The 18886-nt window shown below is 61.6% G+C and overlaps 5 protein-coding genes across 5 annotated transcripts; all 5 read left to right on the forward strand.

Moving 5' to 3' along the window:
• Nucleotides 1-2431: 2431 nt before the first annotated feature.
• LDBPK_323650 (hypothetical protein, conserved) lies at nucleotides 2432-4108 on the forward strand (the record flags this gene model as incomplete). Its single annotated transcript, XM_003863728.1, has 1 exon — nucleotides 2432-4108. One exon carries the CDS (start codon nucleotides 2432-2434, stop codon nucleotides 4106-4108), a length of 1677 nt encoding a protein of 558 aa, XP_003863776.1.
• A 2028-nt stretch (nucleotides 4109-6136) lies between these two features.
• Nucleotides 6137-7075, forward strand: LDBPK_323660 (exosome-associated protein 2, putative; the record flags this gene model as incomplete). Its single annotated transcript, XM_003863729.1, has 1 exon — nucleotides 6137-7075. The coding sequence occupies one exon, from the start codon at nucleotides 6137-6139 to the stop codon at nucleotides 7073-7075; it is 939 nt and encodes a 312-aa protein (XP_003863777.1).
• Nucleotides 7076-8709: 1634 nt separating this feature from the next.
• Nucleotides 8710-10407, forward strand: LDBPK_323670 (RNA-binding, protein, putative; the record flags this gene model as incomplete). The annotated part of the gene is made up of 1 exon (XM_003863730.1): nucleotides 8710-10407. One exon carries the CDS (start codon nucleotides 8710-8712, stop codon nucleotides 10405-10407), a length of 1698 nt encoding a protein of 565 aa, XP_003863778.1.
• Nucleotides 10408-11401: 994 nt separating this feature from the next.
• On the forward strand, nucleotides 11402-13312 carry LDBPK_323680 (hypothetical protein, conserved; the record flags this gene model as incomplete). The annotated part of the gene is made up of 1 exon (XM_003863731.1): nucleotides 11402-13312. One exon carries the CDS (start codon nucleotides 11402-11404, stop codon nucleotides 13310-13312), a length of 1911 nt encoding a protein of 636 aa, XP_003863779.1.
• Nucleotides 13313-16237: 2925 nt separating this feature from the next.
• On the forward strand, nucleotides 16238-18295 carry LDBPK_323690 (DEAD/DEAH box helicase, putative; the record flags this gene model as incomplete). The annotated part of the gene is made up of 1 exon (XM_003863732.1): nucleotides 16238-18295. The coding sequence occupies one exon, from the start codon at nucleotides 16238-16240 to the stop codon at nucleotides 18293-18295; it is 2058 nt and encodes a 685-aa protein (XP_003863780.1).
• Nucleotides 18296-18886: the final 591 nt, after the last annotated feature.

Genomic DNA, 18886 nt, shown 5'->3' on the forward strand with positions numbered 1-18886 from the left:
GCCCTTCTCTGCAGCTGCGCAAATGAGCTTTACGAGGCAAGACGGTTTTGCTGCGAATTGCCTCCCCCCGCGCGCACACCTATTTTTGCTTCGCTCTCTCCATCTCTCCCTTCACCGGACACCCTTGATTCTCACGGTTTCACCCTCTCTGCCACTCACACCATCCATCGCATTGCCCTATCGAGCGAGCGAACGCGCAGCGCTGTACGTTGGTGCGACTGGCACCAGAACGCCTACGCCGACAAGCATACAAAGTCGTATACGCAATTCTTCTTTTCGTTGGACACTCCCTGGCCAGAGACCTGTGTATTTGTGCACTATCCTATCCTCTACGCAGAGACAAGCACACGAGAATGTACCGTGCGTCGCGCCGCTTCCTCCACACACCGTCGATTCGGTTCACGTACGCCCTTGCCAAGAGCTGCGGAAGCGCCGGCGGTGCAGGCGCAACGGCCTCCCCAAGTGCGGGGAAGAACGCACCTAGGCAGACCATTCTCGAGTCCTTCGACGAACTTCCGAAGCACCTCCGCCCTCATGTGTTTGAGGAGATCGAAATCGAGACGATTCACATGGGTGGCGCCGCCTCGTACGTGCCGAAACACCTCCAGAAGAAAAAGAAATAGGCGGCAGCGGCAGTGCTTGCCACTCGCCGACGAGCGAACGAAGGAACGGGGTACAAGCACACACGTACACACACACAAACACACATACGCTCTCTGTGATGCACATCTGCCGCTTTCCCACGTGCAAAGGTACCGACGAATGCTCGCGAGCCACATGGAGCGAGCGGCGCAGGGGTCAGCGCAGGCGCGGTCTCGCTTTCCCTCCATGCCCGGCATCCGACAACACTCCTGGTGCGATGAACCCACTCGCAGACTTATCGACACCGCTGCACAGCTATCGCAGCAAAGTCGTCGCTGTGCTTTTCACCTCTCCCTCCCTCTTTCGTCAAGCCGCCCATGGAAAAGGTGAAGACGCAAGTGGACGCGAGGGGCAGTGGACAGGCCAGCTAGCGCGACCGTTCCCAGCGGGGCAGCAGAGGGGAAGGTTAACACGTACATATATATATATATATAAAGCGCCTTGAATCTTTTTCTGTCGTCATCTCGTGTACTCGTGCGTGCGAGTGAGTGCCGACTGCACACTCTCGTCACTTCGCCATCAATCAGCCACCCTCTGATTGTGCGTGGGTGCGCTGCTGTGCCGTTCACAAGCGGTTACGACGGTGAGTTGTTGTCATATGAGCGTGTCTTACGCTGAAGCAAGTTGATCTTTCTTGTCTTCCTCTCTCTCTCTCTCGTGCTTGCTGTTGGGTGCGCGCTCTGGCGAATGTGCGTGGGTTTGTGCCTCGCCTCTGCAACTGCGAGCCGAGGCGAACGACGAGACGGGCAAAGAAGGGAGGTGGCGCGCGTGAGGCGAGGGGCATTTTGCATGGATGCATCGCAGAGCGCCCCCCCCCCCCCCCCCAACGGTGCCGGTGCAGCAGCTCTACACTGCATCTTTCCTTCTCTGACACCGGCGCCAGCAGGGCCTCAAAGGCACATACCCTTTTCGGAGTGACGCCATCGGGCGAGTGGCAGGTGTGGAGAAAAAGGATAGTTTGCCGCTTCGATCTGTGTTGATGCAAGCAGCTGCTCGAGGGGCACTGTCACGGCAGCTGATGGACACACACACACACAGGGCCGCCCTTCTCCCTTTTCAAGAGGTGTCGGCTCTCTTTTTCAGCGGACGAGCGCGAGCAGTCGACCGCAACTCTGCTCTCTTCCTCTCCTGCCGTCTGTCGTCTCCCACTCTGCCTTTTCTCTGCATATGCTCACCATCTGACTCCTTCTGCGTGCGCCACGTACCTAAAATCCTCTGTATATGTGTGCGGGGCGGTGAGGGGGCCCATCGTCTTGCAGAGCATACACTTCCTTCCACTGAGCAGGACAGCACGCGAATATTCGGCGTCCGAGTGCACCGGACATTACTTGCTCCACTCTGAGTACCGGCACAAGCGCTCCTCAGGAGACATACGCCTGGGGGTCGCAGAAGGGCAAGGTTTCCAAACGCACTGCTGCACGCCGACGACACTCCCCTTACTCACACTCACCCTACAAAGCAAGATCGTAGGCGGTCCGCGGGGCGCGGGGGGTAGCAACAGGTATCGAAGATTACCCTCCTTTTTCCGCATCCGACCAAGTAGAAACTCCAAATAGCACCTTGCACGCTTGCGATGAGCACAACGCGGCAGCCCGCTGGGCCCGGTGGGCTCAGCAGCAACAGCGTTGTTGTGCCGCGCGCGGGCGGATCGCTGAACACCACACCACGCTCCGCCACACATCTGGCCAGCACCGACACTAGAAAGGCGGACGGCAGAGATCTGATTGTGACGCGCGGGCTGCAGCAATTGCTGGAGAACGAGCGCAAGCACCGTCAGGCCGAGGAGAGCATGCTCGGCCCCGCGCTGGGTGGAAAGTCAAAGGCGAAGGGGCAGCGCCGCAGCGTTGGCCAGGCACCCAAATTCATTATCTGTTACCTGTGCGGGCGGCAGTTCGGCACCGCCAGCATTGACATTCACCGACCCCAGTGTTACCTGAAGCGACTGATTGTCTGGGAGCGTGGTGACCCGGCTATTCGCGGCCCGAAGCCGTTGAGCCCGAAGGAGCACGGGAAAATGATGAAGGCGCGCACGGCGAACGCGGAGGCCGCTGGTGGGCCCGCCACAGGAGGCGGCTACTCCTGCACCGGTCGCATTGGCGGCGGCGGATTTGGGAGGCAGGCACCTTTGAATGACGTGGAGCTCTACAACCAATTGCAGATGGAAGCATTCAACGACACGGCGCTCTCGCCCTGCCCTAACTGCGGCCGCACGTTCCTACCAGACCGTCTGCAGGTTCACCTGAAGAGCTGTAGGCCTGGAAAAACGGCAAAGCCGATCCCAACAGCCGCCTCCCGTGTTGCTCCTCCCGTTGCCACGCCGTCGGCGCCGACTACAAGCGCCTCTCCCGTCTCGGCGAAGGACAGACGCATCAGGGCGGCAAGTGCGTACAAGGTACCCGCAAACGCCGGCGCGGGTGACGTGGCCCGTGGTGCCGACCCCTCTCCCAAGCCGTCAGACCACACCATGTCGAGCTACACCCTCCCGAACGAGGAGAACGCGGAGGACCAGATGCCGCCCACCAACGCGTCGTCGTCGCGGAATCCGGGCCGCGCCGGGAGCGAGTCGAACACACGCGTCCTCGCTGGTAACGCCCCGAACGGTGCAGCCGCAGCTCCCAAGGCACCGAGCCGCGACGTAATCGAGTTGGTGGTTGAGATGGATGTGGAGGACACGAATCCGCCCTCGCCGCGTGCCGACACCGAGCAGCGCCTCTCCTTCGTGGCAATGACGGGTGCCGACCCGGATATGCTTGGCTCCTCGGCGCCGAACCGACCGGCTTTGATGGAGCCGAGCGTGGCGCCGCCGCCCACCTCCTCGCCCCCGGGCACAAATGCGCACGCGAACGGCAGCGGCAGCAACGGCGCCGGCAACGCGCCCCTCTCACAGAGTACTTGGCGAGATAGCGCGGCTGGCAGTCAACCGCAAGGGCACGGCACGCCTAGCACTGTGCGCGCTGCGGACGCGTCTGGGGTGACAGAGGAGAAACAAGCCGAAGACTCCTTCGGGACAAATGTGCACTACAACCCCGCTACCGAGCATGACCTCGCCGTGCGCGGCGGCCTTGAGGGTGGCGCGGAGGGGGAGCACAACATCGCTAAAAAGATTCGGCTGAATAACGTATCCCATTTCAAGAACGTGCCGTCGCGGCTGAATTTGCAGCGGCAGTCGACGGAGGCGGATCTCGTGCCGTGCACGTACTGCGGGCGCAAATTTCTGCTAGAGAGGGTGCAGAAGCACGAGGACTGTTGTATCGATCGAAGCAAGCCTTTGGCGGCGCGGAAGGGCGGGACGCTGCCGGTGCCGCCGAGCACGGGTGCAGCGACCCCAAGGCGTGCGAAGCTGACACCGGCAGCGCCGGCCGTCGAAAGCGCTGCGACGGGCAAAGCGAAGTTTTGCGGGGGCTGCGGCTGCAAAATTTCTGACTCCGATCAGAAGTTTTGCACCGAGTGCGGGCACAAGCTGTAACTCGTGTGTGATCAAGAGTGGGGGAGGTAGATGTAGGGATGAGGCGAAAGGGCAAGTAGGGGGGGGAGCCAGAAAAAGAAAGGGCTAGAGCCGAGAGCAGGGAGTAGTGGGTGAGGCGTGTGTGTGTGTCTCAGGCGCATGGATGGTAGTTGCTGCGTTCATTTTTGCCGCGATGCTTTCTCTCTCTCCCTGTCTGGGCTTGCGATCTGGCGCCGAGCCCCAGACAGGTTCGTTCTCTCACTTCCCGTTGCGTTTATGAGCGTCTCTGGGCGCGTCTGGCTCATCTTTTTCTTTTTTTTTTTTGGCTTCAAGGACGATGAACGCCAGCGGACGTGTTGGGTATGTGTGTTCGCTTGTGCGCGTATTCCTCGCCATGCATGCGGATGCGTACGGGCATTGATGTTCACGTGTGGTTGCCCGCACGTGTCTCTCCGCGCCCTCTTGCTGCCTCTGGACACCGTGGGCGAGAATCGCAAGTGCACCACCGGAAGGAATACGAGCGACTCCATTTCTTGCTAACGCGTCTGCATGGGCGAGCTGCATATGGGATAGGCCAGCGCCCGCAGTCGACCTTCTCTTTTTTTTTTGCTTTCCTTCTCCGCGCCCTTGTTTTTTGTATTTTTTTTTTCCGTTGTCGTCGTCAGACTCTCGCCCGCGCTGGTTTTTTGCCGTCATGTGGCGTGAGCATACGTGTGTGTGTGTGTGCGTGCACGTGTCTTGCGTAGGTGTGCTTTTCTCTCACAGTGTGTGCGCATGTGTACACACACACACACAGGTATATGTATACATTTAAATGCATGTCTCTCTCTCTTTGTGTGTGTGTGCACGTTTTTGTCTGCGTCCCCTCCGCGGGCTCCTTTGTCTTACCTGCCCTCTCCCTCCCCCCACGCGCTGCCCATCTTCCTATTCGGGCCTCCCTTGCGCTCACCAGGATCTTCACTCTCTCTGCCCCTCCCCTCTCTCTTTCTCCTGTTTTGCAGTGTTCTGCGTGCGTTGTATCGTGGCATAACACGCGTGCATGCACTCCTTTACACTCGCACAGGCCACTGACCCTCACCGCCGCCTCTCTTTGTACAAGGTGCAGAGCATCACCTCCGCTAGCAGGCAGACGAAACACCCCCTCCCAGAGCATGCGGTTTCCCGCGTGTGTGTACGCCTGCACGTGTGTGCATGCCCACATGTATGCTCATGTTTTTTTCATAACTCATTCCAACACACACGCACATCAACGTAGAACCAGGGGCTTCCTTTGTTTTTCTGTTTTCGTGTGTTTTGTTCCCTCTCCCCCTTTTCCATTCTCCCTCAGCAGATGCGCGTGTAGCTGTGCATGTATTCGCATATGTGTCTGTGTGTCGGCGCAACGGTATACGCTCGAATGTGCGGGTCGGAATCGAAGCGTGGGTGAGATTGTCCGTGCTGATGTGTTCTCACGTGCGTGTGTCACTGCTCTTCGTACCTCCCCTATTGCTTCATATATATTTTCGCTTGTGCTGTTGGTTTCGTAGCCCAGCTGTGTGAAAGTGAGGTGGCAAGCAACGAAGAAGCGGAAGCGTGCACACTACAGGCGTGCAGGCTCTCTCTCCTTCACGCTTCTCACGGTTTTTGATCAGTCGCGACGGAGCGATGATGTCTATTGGCAACTTTGCATGCACATCAGGCAAACCTCACACATGGACAGGCCGCGCTTTTGGCGTCCGACTCTGCTGCGTTGCCCTCTTCTCACCTCATGTGCGCGGAGCAGTGGCGACGGGCATTATGTAAGCAGTGTGGGAGAGGTGTGGAGGCAAGTGTGATTTCATGTGCCCTGGCGCCACAAAGAGCATCACTGATCTGAGCCGATAAAAAAAAACGATTCTGCTTTTCCACCCCTCCGCAACCCCGACTCTACTCTTTCCGTCTTTTCGTGCACCGCCGTGCTCTTTACTTCCTTTTTTTTCCTCCCTCACAGTGCGTCGCACGTAGTCCCTCTTCCACTGCCCCGGGGCTCTTTTCTGTGCATCTACGGCCACTCTGCAGCGGCGCGCAAAGATGTCTCTCGCACCCAACACAGGCTCGGTCGAGCTGAAGGCCTACAGCGCGCATGCGTCCCGCCTGCTTGCAAGAGGTGAGCGGATTGACAAGCGCGCCTTCGACGAATGCCGCCTACCCGCCATTGTACGCGAGGAGCGCGTTGGCGGCGCTGCCGTGGCTGGTGGGATGGACGGAAGCCTGCAAAGCCCCGCAAGCAGCAACATGGCCAGCGCCTACACCGTGTCCGATGGCAAAAGCCTTGCCGCGGTCATGTACACGGACGCGTACGGAACGTGCATTCAGTGCACTGTGCAGGGGCTGCTGGGCCCTCCTCGCCCCGAGCACCCGGCTGCCGGCCGACTCAATGTGCATGTTGAGGCACCGTTTGTCGAGCACTTGAGTGGCGGTGGAACAAGCACCAACTACCGCTCCTTTCAGTACATGATTGCGAGCGGCAACGCCGATCTGCCGCTACGGCAGCTGGAGGGCCACATCGGCACCGTGCTGGACGGCTGCTTTGATTTGAGCCAGCTGAGCATCTACGAGGGCGAGGCGTGCTGGGCGCTGAACGTGAGCGTCCTTCTCTTGAGCTTTGACGGCGGGCTGCGCGCCGGCAGTCTCCACGCAGCCCTCGCCGCGCTCCATAAACTGCACCTGCCGCGGACGCGACTGCCCAATGGCGACGTTATCGAGGGACGCCAGGTGCAGCTTTCCTGCATGCCGGTGGCGTGCACCTTCGGGTTCTTGGCGGGCGCTCAAGTGCGGCTCGTGGCAGACACCACGGCCATCGAGGAGCATATTGCGGACGGCCTTATTACAGTGGTCGTGGACGAGGCGGAACGGATTGTTAGCGTGCACCACACCGGCCGTTGCCCGTTGCTTGCGCAGGCGCTGACGGCCGCCGCTCAGCAGTGGACAGCGGCCTCTGGCGCAATGCGGAAGGCTCTGTACGGATAGTACCGCTGAAACTCCGGTGTGACGGCTGCTTCTTCCCTCTCGCTGGTAGACGCGTGCGGGCACATGCGTGCTCATATAGCCGAGGCGGTGTGCTCCGTGGAACGTCGATGCCGCGCGCACGCTAAGGGAGGGGACGTGGCTGCCCGCGGCAGACGCGTCTGTCTGGTTGCTAGTGCTTCGGCATGTCGCCGCGGCCTTTTTTTTAGGTGCCCGCGTCTTCTTGTACGCCGTGTAACTCTCGCGTAACGCTCTTAAAGAACATGACGAAATCCGACGCGGAACAGAGCGCGCATTCACGCGCGATTGACAACCCTTCATCTCCCTTCGCCACATACGGGCGAAAAGGCGTCAGGGTGGTACGTCTCTCATTCTGTGCAGAGGGGTGGGGGGCGGGAAAAGCGAGGGTGGATAGGCCAATCAGTAGAGAGGCGAGAGGGAATCATGGTGGCAGATAGTACGGTCAGCCGTGGCCACGCGCCCGTGTGCCTCTCTCCTCTCCTCTGTCTTTACAGGTCTTCGCCTGCCTCGTTTGGCTCAGCGGCGTCAGACGCCGACAGCGCGCAGACAGATGCCCTTTTCTTCATGCGGAGCGCACGCCTACCCTTGTGCGCTGCCACCCCCCCTTGCGTTCTTTGCTTCTTCGCCCTCCGCTGTTGGTGTGGCACGCCTTTCTCCTCTCCACTGCCTTTTCGTGTTCCACCCGCCCCCCTCCCCCTCCAGTTTTTTTGTTTTTTTCGGATCATTCCACCTCCCTCCCGTCCACGTACACCGTCGTCCGTGCGCGAACCGATGCGAGAAATACGTTCTACGTGAAGAAGGAGGCGGGGGGTTTGAATGTGCCCTGAGCGCCGGCGCCGCTTCGCCCACTGACGCTCACAAACGCACGGTAGCGAAGGCGTGCCTCGGCCATGAGGATGCCGGCGACGAACCCTCGCGCGCCCTCCCCTGTGCCCGCTCCTTGTGCCTCCTTCCGAGGCCGGCAGGTGAGTGCGCGTCCGTCCCTGCGAAGAGGGACCTCTTTCTTGTGTCGCGTCTGTCTGCTCATCTGATGCGTCGTTGTACGCTCTTCGTGGGACACCACGGTGCGACGAGATCCGGCGGGGAGTGCGATCGGGTTGTGCTCTCTGTCTCTCGTCCCAGTGGAGGCGGTGGCGTTGCGCTGCCTGCCGGTGCTACTTCCAGCGTCGATTGCCGTGGACGCGGAGGGCCCCGCGACCTTGTGGCCTCTTGTCTGCCGTTGTGCCTCGACCGGCCGTGTCTTGAGGGTCAGCCCCGCCCGTGCGACCGTCTGCATGCCTCCACGTGGCGGTGCCGGAGGCTGGAAGGGCCCGCGGCTCCGCGCTGTCGCCCGTACACAAGCACAACATATATGCGTATCGCGGTGCTCCTGAGTAGGACGCACTGTACTCCTGGCGGTGCAGCCCTCGGCGCGACTCTCGCTTCTTCCATCTCTGCCCCACCCCCCTCCCCCTCTGTCTCTCACGCCTGCAAAGGAAAGGGAAGCGCTCGCTTAGGCATCGACAGCTCCCGTTTCGCTGGTGGGTAGAAACGCGCGTGTAGATCACCCGAAGCAGATACGAAAAAAAAAAGGAGCTCACAACGGCACAGGAAATCGCACCCAAAGGCCAGAAACGATGGACTTGGCGGACGCCGATCTTCAGAACTACCAGCTGGCACGCCAGCTGCACATGTTGCCGCAACTGTACGATGTTTTTGTTTCGCAAGTGATGTGCTACCCGATGTTCTACCAGTCACTCCACCCTGCTGTGCGGCAGCTGGTGCGTGTGGTCTTGCTGTCGCTAAACCGCCGCTTCAACGCCAGCGCGGGCGCCACGGGAGAAGCGCCTGTTGCGCGGCGCTACCAGGTCGACAGCATGCGCCTGGTTCTCGCTTTTCTTTCGTTCCCGGAGTACCACACCGATCGAGTGAGCTGCGCATCCCGCCTCATTGCTGCCGCTCCGCTGAGCAAGCTGGAGCTGGGCACCCCAACGCAAGGGGCTGACGTCGCCCCTTCGGGGAGTCTTGAAGGTACACCAGCTTCCATGACTCCGCAGCGCGCGGGCCCGGCCATCGCCACTACGACACCGTCCGAGCTGCTGTTAACACCACGGGTGGTAGAGGACGCGCCATCCGGAAGAGCATCCGGCAGCGCTTCCCCGGCCAGCAAGCCTGCACATCCACCGACGGCAGCCGCGGCGGCTGCCGTGACGGGCGTGATGTCGAGGGCTCTTTTTTTTATCCGCCCAACTGCGGCGACGGCGCACGCAGACCGCACGGCCCCGCACTTCGGCGAAACAGCGCACCTCTACGTACGCATGGTGCACCCACATCAGCTCAATGAGGAGTCGCTGAACCCGTACTTTGGCCGCTACGGCCAGGTGGATGTTACACCACTACAGCGGATACCTGTGCAGCAGTACGTGCAGTACCTTGGAGAGACTGCCACGGAGGCGTTGCTTCACCTCTTCCCGTCCACTGAGTCGGGCTACACGCTCTACGTGCAGGACTTCATCATCACCGTTGATTCCCATCAGAACGCGCTGTACGCGGTGCGCCATGCGTACTGCAAGGAGCTTGTCTGCATAGCCCTCCACGACGCGACCGCGGGCGGTGGCAGCAACACTCATTGCTTGGCAGACGTCAACAACTGGATGCGGCGGCACGCGTTTGTGTGGCGGCTTCACGCCGATCCTCGCGCCGTCGCGAGTGAAGCGTCGGCCGCTGCAGCCGCTGCTGCGCACTCCTCCGCAGCGGCCGAGAAGCGGCGCAAGCGCGCGCGTGCGCGGCGTCGTCGGCACGAGCGGAAGATGAAGCGCCGCTCCATCCTCGGCATCGCTGCCGACGACACGTCGTCCACGCCATCATCAGAGGAGGAAGTCAGTGGGAAGGGTGCAGGCAGAAGCGCCAGCAGCAGCAGCAGCAGCTCTGACTCGTCTTCTTCCCCCACAAGCGATGGCGACAGCGCAGAGGACGACTTGGAGGGCTTCGTACCGGACGTTGTTCTCGACGGCTTCCCTTACTGGACGACGGAGGACCAGCTGAAGGTGTTGCTGCAGCAGTACGGCACCGTCGCGGAAATGCGGCTCTCCGTGGACGACTTGTCTGGCGCTTTCACTGGCTGCGTACTGGTGCGCATGGCATCCGTGGAGGAGGCACTGAACCTCTCTCGGGCGGTGCACAATACCCTCTACCGCGGCTATTCTCTCATCAGTGGCGTGGTGAACGAGCGGCTGGAGGTGGTGGCGCTCGAGGATGGCGGGGAGGTGCGCATGCAGTCTATGCCAGATCAGGTGCCGCCCGACGTCACGCTGAACGAGCGTATCTGGGTCTGATGGAGGGGCGGGGAGGGTGGCAGAGCCCGTATGTGGCTGGAGGAAGAATAATTTGGATGTAGTGCGTGCGGGCACTCGTGCGTTGTGAAGCGCACACCAATAGCCGCATTTGCGTGACAGGGAGCGTGCAGCGCCCAGCAAGCGTGGGTCTCGAGGATCTCCACTACCGGTAAAGGACTACCGCCAGGAAGCAGGAGGAGGAGACGGCGTTGGAAGCACATCAACTCTCCCCTCACTTGGAGGAGGAAGCGAGAGGGAATGCTCACGTGGGGCGAGGATGAGCGGGCGACACGGGACAGAATGTGTCGCGCTACCGCCATGCGGATGCTCGCCATGATCATTGGGGCCATCCGAGAAAGCGGCAGATGACGGCGGAGGATAAGGACGGGCGGGCTCACAGCGCCGGGCGCTGCCTCCCCCTAGTTGGTCGTTCCCTGTCTCTCTCTCTCTCTGTGCGGGCGCGTGTCTGCCCGTGTGGCGCACAGGCAACCACGTCACGGAGTGGGAGCCGTGTGCGTGCGCCTTCAGCTACGCCGGCAATGGCTGATGTATAACCTGTCTTACAGCCGTGCGCGCGCCAGCGCCTGCACCCGCGCGCCCTTCTCTCTCTCCACGCTATCCATCCTCCTCCTTCATGACGGCCCTCTCTCTCTCGCTGACGCGCACGTGCCGCTTTTTCACCGTCCTCACCCGTCACCACTACAGCGGCGTGACCTCTCACACGCCAACATTCGCCATCACCACGCACCCGCTCATTTGTGCGCGCCCTCGTTCGTTTCCCTTGCCTGTGGTCGTTGCGCGTATATTGGGGGTGGGGTGGCTCTGGTGTCTGAACCGGGACCACACACCAAGAGGGCCTTCTTCACACGCGCACGTGCATGCAGGCGTCTGCGCACAGACGTACCGCGTTGATCGGCCGTGCGTGAGTGGCCGCATCCCTTCCCACGCACTCGCCAGCACACACGTACAACACATACATCCACGAGCGTGCGCCATGTCTGCCGAGAAGCCAAGGAAGATACACGCGAAGCGATCCTTCTTGGAGCCGCTGTGCGCGCCGGAGCCCCTGACGCCCTCAAATGACAAAGGAAAGTCTTCGGCGAGTGCGGTCAAGCCGTGGGCACCGACAAGTGCTCTGGAATGGCTACAGCTTGCCTCGCACCTTCTCATCGCCAGCGGCGGCAACGTTGAGGCAGAGGAGCGCGTGCTGATGGTGTGTGAGGAGGCCGCGAAGATGCTGCTAGAGGAGGACGCCAAGATCCGCGCCAGCGCCCAGTCCAAGGCGCCGACGGTGGCGGAGGCGGAGGCTGCCGTGTACAGCGCCAAAGAGGGTGGCGATGCACCTGATGCAGTGGAAGGCAGCGCGGCCTCTGACGACGTTGTTCAGAGCGTTGTCGCTGCCGCCGAGGAGGAGCCTCCATCGACCGAGCGCCTGCAGGCCGCGTACTTGCTCACGGCGGCCGCGGTGGCTGCAGCAGAGGCGCACCGGCTTCCCGCGGCCGAGTCCGCCGTTCGCTTGGCTCGTGCCGCAGTTGAGGCGTACCGCTGCCCAATGACTGCCTGCACGCTGGCGATGGCCTGTGTGCGGTGGGGGATGACGAGTTGCGACATCAACAGCCGCGCCGCGGCCTTTCAGACGGCGTTTACCGTAATCACCGCAGCAAGCAGAGATATACTGGAGCGCGAGACGCTCCCCGAAGAGGATGCTGGGTACGTACTGCGCATGGCGTGGATGCTCGTCGGCGTTGGCGCCGCGGACAATGCCCGCAATCAGCTGATGGTGGTACTTCAGCACAACCCAAAGAGCTACATGGGGCTGCTGCTTCTGACCCTCCTGCACGCCGCGGAGGGCGACTACGATGACGCTAACACGGCCGTCATGCATCTGCTGAATGGGTACCCGAACGACGTGGTGGCAATTGTCGTCCACGCGGTGGTGCAGCAAAAGTGCCGGCTGCCAGAGCCCACTGATGGGCACGGCAGGGACGCGGCCGCGGAGGAGCTAGCGGTGGCCATGGCGCGTATCGCAACGCTCGGCGACGAGGCCGCCAGCGCAGCGACGGCCGCACTGAAAAAGAAGTCACTGAAAGGGTTGTGCACGCACTGCGCGCCCGACGAGGACGTGGAAGGGGGCCCGAAGCACTCCTCCGGCGAGCTGAAGCGGCGCGTTGTGGGGCACTGGGCACTGCTGAGTCACGTTGCCACGCGACTCGGATGTTCAACGGTGGCGGAGGTCGCCATAGAGGCGGGCACGGCCGCCGTTGCACAGAGCAAGATGCTGTATCGGCGTTCTTTCGCCGACCTGCAGTGCAGCCAGGCGCGGCTCTCGCTGATCCGCCTCAGGGAGGCCATCGCGGGGCAGCAGGTGCATCACGGCGGCGGCCCGTCTGTGCCACTGGTACGTGATGTGAACCTACTAGGCACCCTGGACTTCAACACCGCCGCCTCTTCTGAGCTGGCGCGCATGGTTGCCGGCCTGCCACTCACCTCCGGCGTTGCAGATAAGGTGCGCGGCTCGTTTTCGCTCTTCCCCGGCTCGGCGATGCAGCGCTTGCTGCCGTCGAGGCTGTTCGATGCCGTTGCGTCGACGCTTTTGGCGGCGGTGGAGGCATGCCCAAACCACGAGGAGGGGCACACGCTGCTTGGTGTGACGCGCCTCCTGGAGGCTTCGCAGCTCGACTTGCCGTCTGACACTCGCCACAATCGGCTGCAGGAGGCTGGGCGGCACTTTATGAACGCCATGCGAGCCGACGCGGCGATGCCGGAGGCGTACCTTGGCGCCGGCGTCGTGGCCGAGGCGCAGGGCGCCACAGGCGAGAGTTTTGACTTCTACACCTCTGCTGCGGAGGTGTCGGTGCAGGCCCCGCTGATCCCTTGGCAGTACTTTGACTACCTTTATCAATAGTAGGTACCGGCGGAACACGCATCAGCTCTGCATGCACGCATCATGCGTGTATTATTGTGGGTTCGTGTCTGCGCTGGCTGCTTCAGCTCAGGAAACGCGCTGCTGGACCTGGAGAGGAAGAAGAGAGGCAGAGGAGAGTACGCCGCGGCATCCTGCGCCTTTCTTCCTCTCGCTGCACTCTGTTGGGCGCTGCACGTTTATTGACGCCCACTTTTTTTTTTGATTGCTTTCGTCGGTGTGCTCGGTGCCCCCTTCCCCCCTCCCGCCTTGCCACGAGTGCGGTGTGACCGAAATGGTGCACTCGTGCATGATGGGGAAACTTTGTGCTTTCGCGCGCTGATGCATGAGGTGGGATGCTTCCGTGCCCCTCGCTTTCTCGCTCTCGTGATCGACAAGGGGCGGGTGGACGCACTATCCGTCTCCGTGCGTGGAATCCCAGGGTTCAGTACCCTTCCCCCTATCTATGCCCATGCCGAACCGCTTCTGGTGGTGAGAAGGCCAAGCACCTACGAGGTAGGGAGGAGGTCAGCTGGATGTATCGCTACTGCGAATGCCGGCGGTGAGGTCCTTGACGGGCGTTGCGTCGGGAAGACGTGCAACAGCGAACCGGCTTGTGCGACCCACATGATGGGCGAAGTGCCACCGTGACTCGAGCGCATCGCGCCCGCCCCTCACACTGCCCGCTGGTGTGGGGAGCCGGTCCCACCACGGGAGGCGCGCCACGCGACGGCCCGCAAAAAGCAGAGTCGGCAACACTTGCGGTGGAGACTGTGCTTTCCGATGACGGAGTTGGCGCATTGCTGGAACGGGCGCGTCTACGGCTGCCTCGCACGGCGCGATGAGGCCCTGTCGCAGGGCTAGAGGTGGAAGGGGTGAGGTTTCTGCGGATGCTTTTTGGCAGAGTGAACACGTTGAAGGAGAAAAATAGAAGCAAAAAAAAAAACATCGCTGTCGTCCTCGTTGTGAGAGGGAGGTGCCGTCGCCTCTCTCTCTCTGCACGGAGGTGGCCACGTAGGGTGGCCGATGCTGTGTACAAGCTGGTTGGGCAGGGAGGGGGCAGTGTGTGTGTGTGTCTGCACCCCTTCTCCGCAGCTCCCAATCGTTGATGATGACGCTAGTGCGTGCAGACAGACACAGCTCTGCGTGAGCAGCGGAAGGAAAAAGACTACTGCAAGAAAACAAAGGCAACATTTCCTGTGGATGCTTGCACAGCCCTCGCATTGCCTCCGAGTGAACGGATTCTTCACAACTCGTCCGCAGGAGTGTGCGTTGAGTGCTTCCCTCCCTCCCTCCCCTCTATTCCGCTTCCTTCCTCGCTTGCTCTCCTGTGCGTTCATTTTCTCTGAGCAAAACCGCTCCCTCTATCCCATTCCCCGGCATCATCGCTCGACACACACACGCACACACACGTATCTGAAGACGCCGACGAAGGCTTTGTGCGTGTCCCCAGCTGACGTGATCAAGTTATCCATCCTCCACCGAAGTGCGTCGTCGTCCCCCTATCTTGTGCGTTTCTTCGGCCTACATACCATTACTGAGACATGTCCGCGCTCAATATCACCTGCGCCGGTGCCGTGTATCACGGCTGCGCCACCCTGGAGGTGATGCGGTACCGCTGCCCGCAGTGGCAGCCCGGCAGCGACATGCCCGTCAACGCCGCCCCCGAGGACGCGGATGAGGCGGTGGAGGATGCTGGCGAGGATGTGGCCGCCGAGGCGTCTGTCTCCATGGAGACACCTGAGACGAGCGAGGAGGATGCAGAATAGAACGTGGAGGCGACTCACACGAGGAAGGAAGGGCCAGAATGGCGAGGTATCAAACACCCGACGGACGCAGTCGGTGCGTGGCACCGTGGGACTGCCGCGCACGTGCACGTACTCCTCACCTGCCGGCTGGCTGCCGCGCTTTACACATTTGCAAGCCCCTCTTCCCCTTCCCTCCCTCTCTGCCTGCCTTGCCGAGGTGACTGCTGAACGAGAAGCGACGATACTAATAGTAGCACATCTAGGACACTCCACCGAACCATTACTTGCCGGAATAAATAGTATTGAAACGACGCAACGCAAGCAGATGGACAAGAGCGCCTGTGCATCAGGATTCCGCAACTGGCATGCCATGCACCACCTCCGCATGTCCCCCTTCTTACACTGCGTGCGCTGCTGTAGCCTCCTGCACCGATCGACGTACGTCATCGTCGTGTGCACGAAGGACGCGTGCTAGTAGGTCGAGTACGAGAGATAGCTGTACACGGAGCCTACAGCTGGCGAGAGCGTGGCTGTTGCTAGCCTCTGCGCGTATCTTGTCCTTGCCTCTTGTCTGGCGCGCTCCCCTCGCTGCAGGCCACCTCGCTGAACGCACACAAGCCCTGCCCTCCCACCCTGCAGTGAAACGCAAACCCCACTAGCGCGTCTCTCTCTGTGCCCTTCACTTCTTTCCTCCCATGCAAGGCATCACCCAGTGGGCGTAGACGCACTCTGATAGCAGATGTACCGCGCTGGGGCACAAAACTTGTGCAGACGCGTACGCACACGCGCACTGACTGTTGCATCCACCTTGTACGTAGCCTTGTTTCCTCTCTCATCTTCCGCTCAGTCTGCACCTCACTACGCCTAAAAAGCCGATCTCCGGCTCCCTCCTCGCCTTTTTCGGGGCTTCACCTTATCCCGTTCGTTTCGACTCACGTCCGCACAGTTGTGCCGGAGGCTGAGCGTGCGCACTGGGTCTGTCTCTCCTCTCAGTCTCTCGCCTGCTGTTGGTGCGTGTGCGCGTCTCTGGCGCACTCGATCTCGCTGTGAAAGTGCCACTCCCCTTTCCCACAGCGCAGACGGCGCCGCGGAGGCGGCGACGGCGCACCTCTGACGTTCGGCTTGATAGCGAAGGAAAGCAGCAGAAAAAAAGGCCGCTGCCTGTGCAGTGCAGCTCACGATGCTTCGCAAGTGCCCCCTGCTGCGGTGGCGTCCGGAGAAGCGGCTGCCGCTGCGCTTCCGGGACGTACCCGAGGAGTTCACCGACCTCCGCACTGCTGACAGCCGCCCAGTGCTCTTCACTGCCAAGCGGCCAGCCCCGCTGCGCGACGTGACGTGTCTCAGCGATGTGCTGCTGGATAGCACGGCTCTCTCGACGCACAACCCGGAGGATATAGCACAGAAGCCGGTGGCCATCGTCGCCCCCGAGCGCATGGGGCTCCCGGCCCAGCTCGTCTGGTACTTGGAGCACCGCTTCCTCGACACCAACCGTAGCCTCTCCACGACGGCCGCCGCCGCGACATCTTCGGCGTCTTCCTCCTCATCGTTTCAGGGCTTCACTGTTGCGCAGGCACGTATCCTGCAGCACATGTACGCCACGCAGGACGTCGCCGTCTGCGCCCCCACCGGCACGGGAAAGACATTTGCGTTGTGTCTCGGCGTCGTTGCGCGACTCATGCGCGATGGACCCATGAAGCTCCTCTCTACCATCATCCTTGTCAGCAACGACTATCTGTGCTGGCAAGTGGAGAGGTGGCTGCAGGAGATGTGGTGGTACCCAAACGACGATCGCCTGGTCTTCGCCGCCACGAGCAACCTCACTGAGGAGCACGTGTACCGCCGACTGACGAAGGAGATCGTACGGGATGAGAACCAGACACGAAAGATTGTCGGCACCATCGACAACCGACCGTACATCGTGGCCACGACGCCGGACGTGCTCTGGCGCTTTTACAAGCGCCGCCGCTCTGCCATTCAGAAGCGGGAGCAGCGCAAAAACAGAAAAGGCTACTCCTTCTCCCTCACGCCGGTCCTGTCCACGGTCGACCTCATTGTGGTGGACGAGGTGGACGAGGTGATGCCGTCGACGCAACCGAGCGCCGCCGGCAATCTGCTGCTCAAAGAGCTGTTTCGCTACACCAAGTATCAGGCCCCCGTGCAGGTGGTCTTGACAAGTGCCACCCTGGCCGGGTCAACGGTGAATCACATCCGGCGTTACATGAAGAAGAATCTGCTGGCGGACCGCACAGCGCGGGTGTTTGAGGAGGCGAAGGAGTCGGCCACGCGACTGGCCGCTGTCTCGGACACGGTTTCACGCGCAGCCGTGCCGCATGGCATTCGGCATCTCTTCTACACGGCTGACACCCAACAGGAGCAGCGACAGTGTCTCGCAAAGGTGCTCGCTGCGACGTGCCCCAGTCTGCACCCGCTGCGCTCCGGCGAGGGCAAAGCAGGGGATGGCGAATCGTCGGACCCCACAAGCGCCGCCGCTGCAGAGCATCGGGACTACATTCTCCTCATTCTGCCGGACTGTGCCAAGGTGGAGGACTTTATCAGCCACGTCCTTCTCCCGGGTCAAGCGGATGCGCTGCGGATCCTCGGCTCACAAGATAACGCGCGGTGCACCGACTACCTCGTGGAACGGCTGGACTCCACAGTGCAGGCTCAGCAGCAGCAGCGGCGCCGTGCCGAGACGCGCAAGTTCATTCAGCGCACCGTGCGAAAGGCTGAAGCCTTGGACGGTGATGTGGACTATCCCTCCTCTGCGCCGCAGCCTTCCACTCTCTTTCGACGACTCGAGCGCGAGGTGAACGCGACGGCGGCACCCGTACACGCCACGGCGAGTGCGTCACAGGCGCCGACACCGAAACCGTTGGCGGCATCGCCGGCAGTATGTGCGGCAGACTCGCTGACAGCCTCGTCGTCTCCTCTACGGCCGCCGCGGCGCTGCTTCATCACGTGCAACTGCAACAACGTGCGTGGACTGGATCTGCCGCACCTGACCCACGTTGTCATTCTCGCCCAGCCGACCACCGCACTCGAGTACGCGCACTGGTGCGGCCGGGTCGGTCGCTTTGGCCGTCCCGGCGTGTCGGCCACATTAATGGCGCGCAGCGCAACGCGCCGCATGCACCAGTTCTGCGACTCTCTCGGGATCGCGTTTCGTGTGGAGAAGCGGCATGCAGAGGTGGACGTCAACGCGGAGCGTTGGCTGAGCGGCGCGGACGCGGCGTTATAACCACACCCAAAACGGGCGAGCGCGAGCACCGCTTGCCGCCTTCACCCGCATCAGCTCACGCTGCACGCCGCACTTCTTCGATGGATGCAGAGGAGCCGGAGGGGAAGCGCACAGGACACGAGAGAGGACAGCATAGGACACGAATTGTAAGTGTGTGTGCGCCCTTGACAGGCGCGGTTGCCGCTAGTGAGGTTGCTGCTTCTGTGGTATCATAGAGCAGCGGCGATTGCACAACTAGAGTCCGGTCCCGCCTCTTCTCTGCCTTTCTCTTGGCCCTGCCACACGCGCCGGCAAGCGAACATGAAGCGGCCGCCCTCCCCTGTGCCCGCTCCTTGTGCCTCCTTCCGAGGCCGGCAGGTGAGTGCGCGTCCGTCCCTGCGAAGAGGGACCTCTTTCTTGTGTCGCGTCTGTCTGCTCATCTGATGCGTCGTTGTACGCTCTTCGTGGGACACCACGGTGCGACGAGATCCGGCGGGGAGTGCGATCGGGTTGTGCTCTCTGTCTCTCGTCCCAGTGGAGGCGGTGGCGTTGCGCTGCCTGCCGGTGCTACTTCCAGCGTCGATTGCCGTGGACGCGGAGGGCCCCGCGACC

This window comes from Leishmania donovani, chromosome 32 (assembly GCF_000227135.1).
Source record: "Leishmania donovani BPK282A1 complete genome, chromosome 32".
Classification (NCBI taxonomy): domain Eukaryota; phylum Euglenozoa; class Kinetoplastea; order Trypanosomatida; family Trypanosomatidae; genus Leishmania; species Leishmania donovani.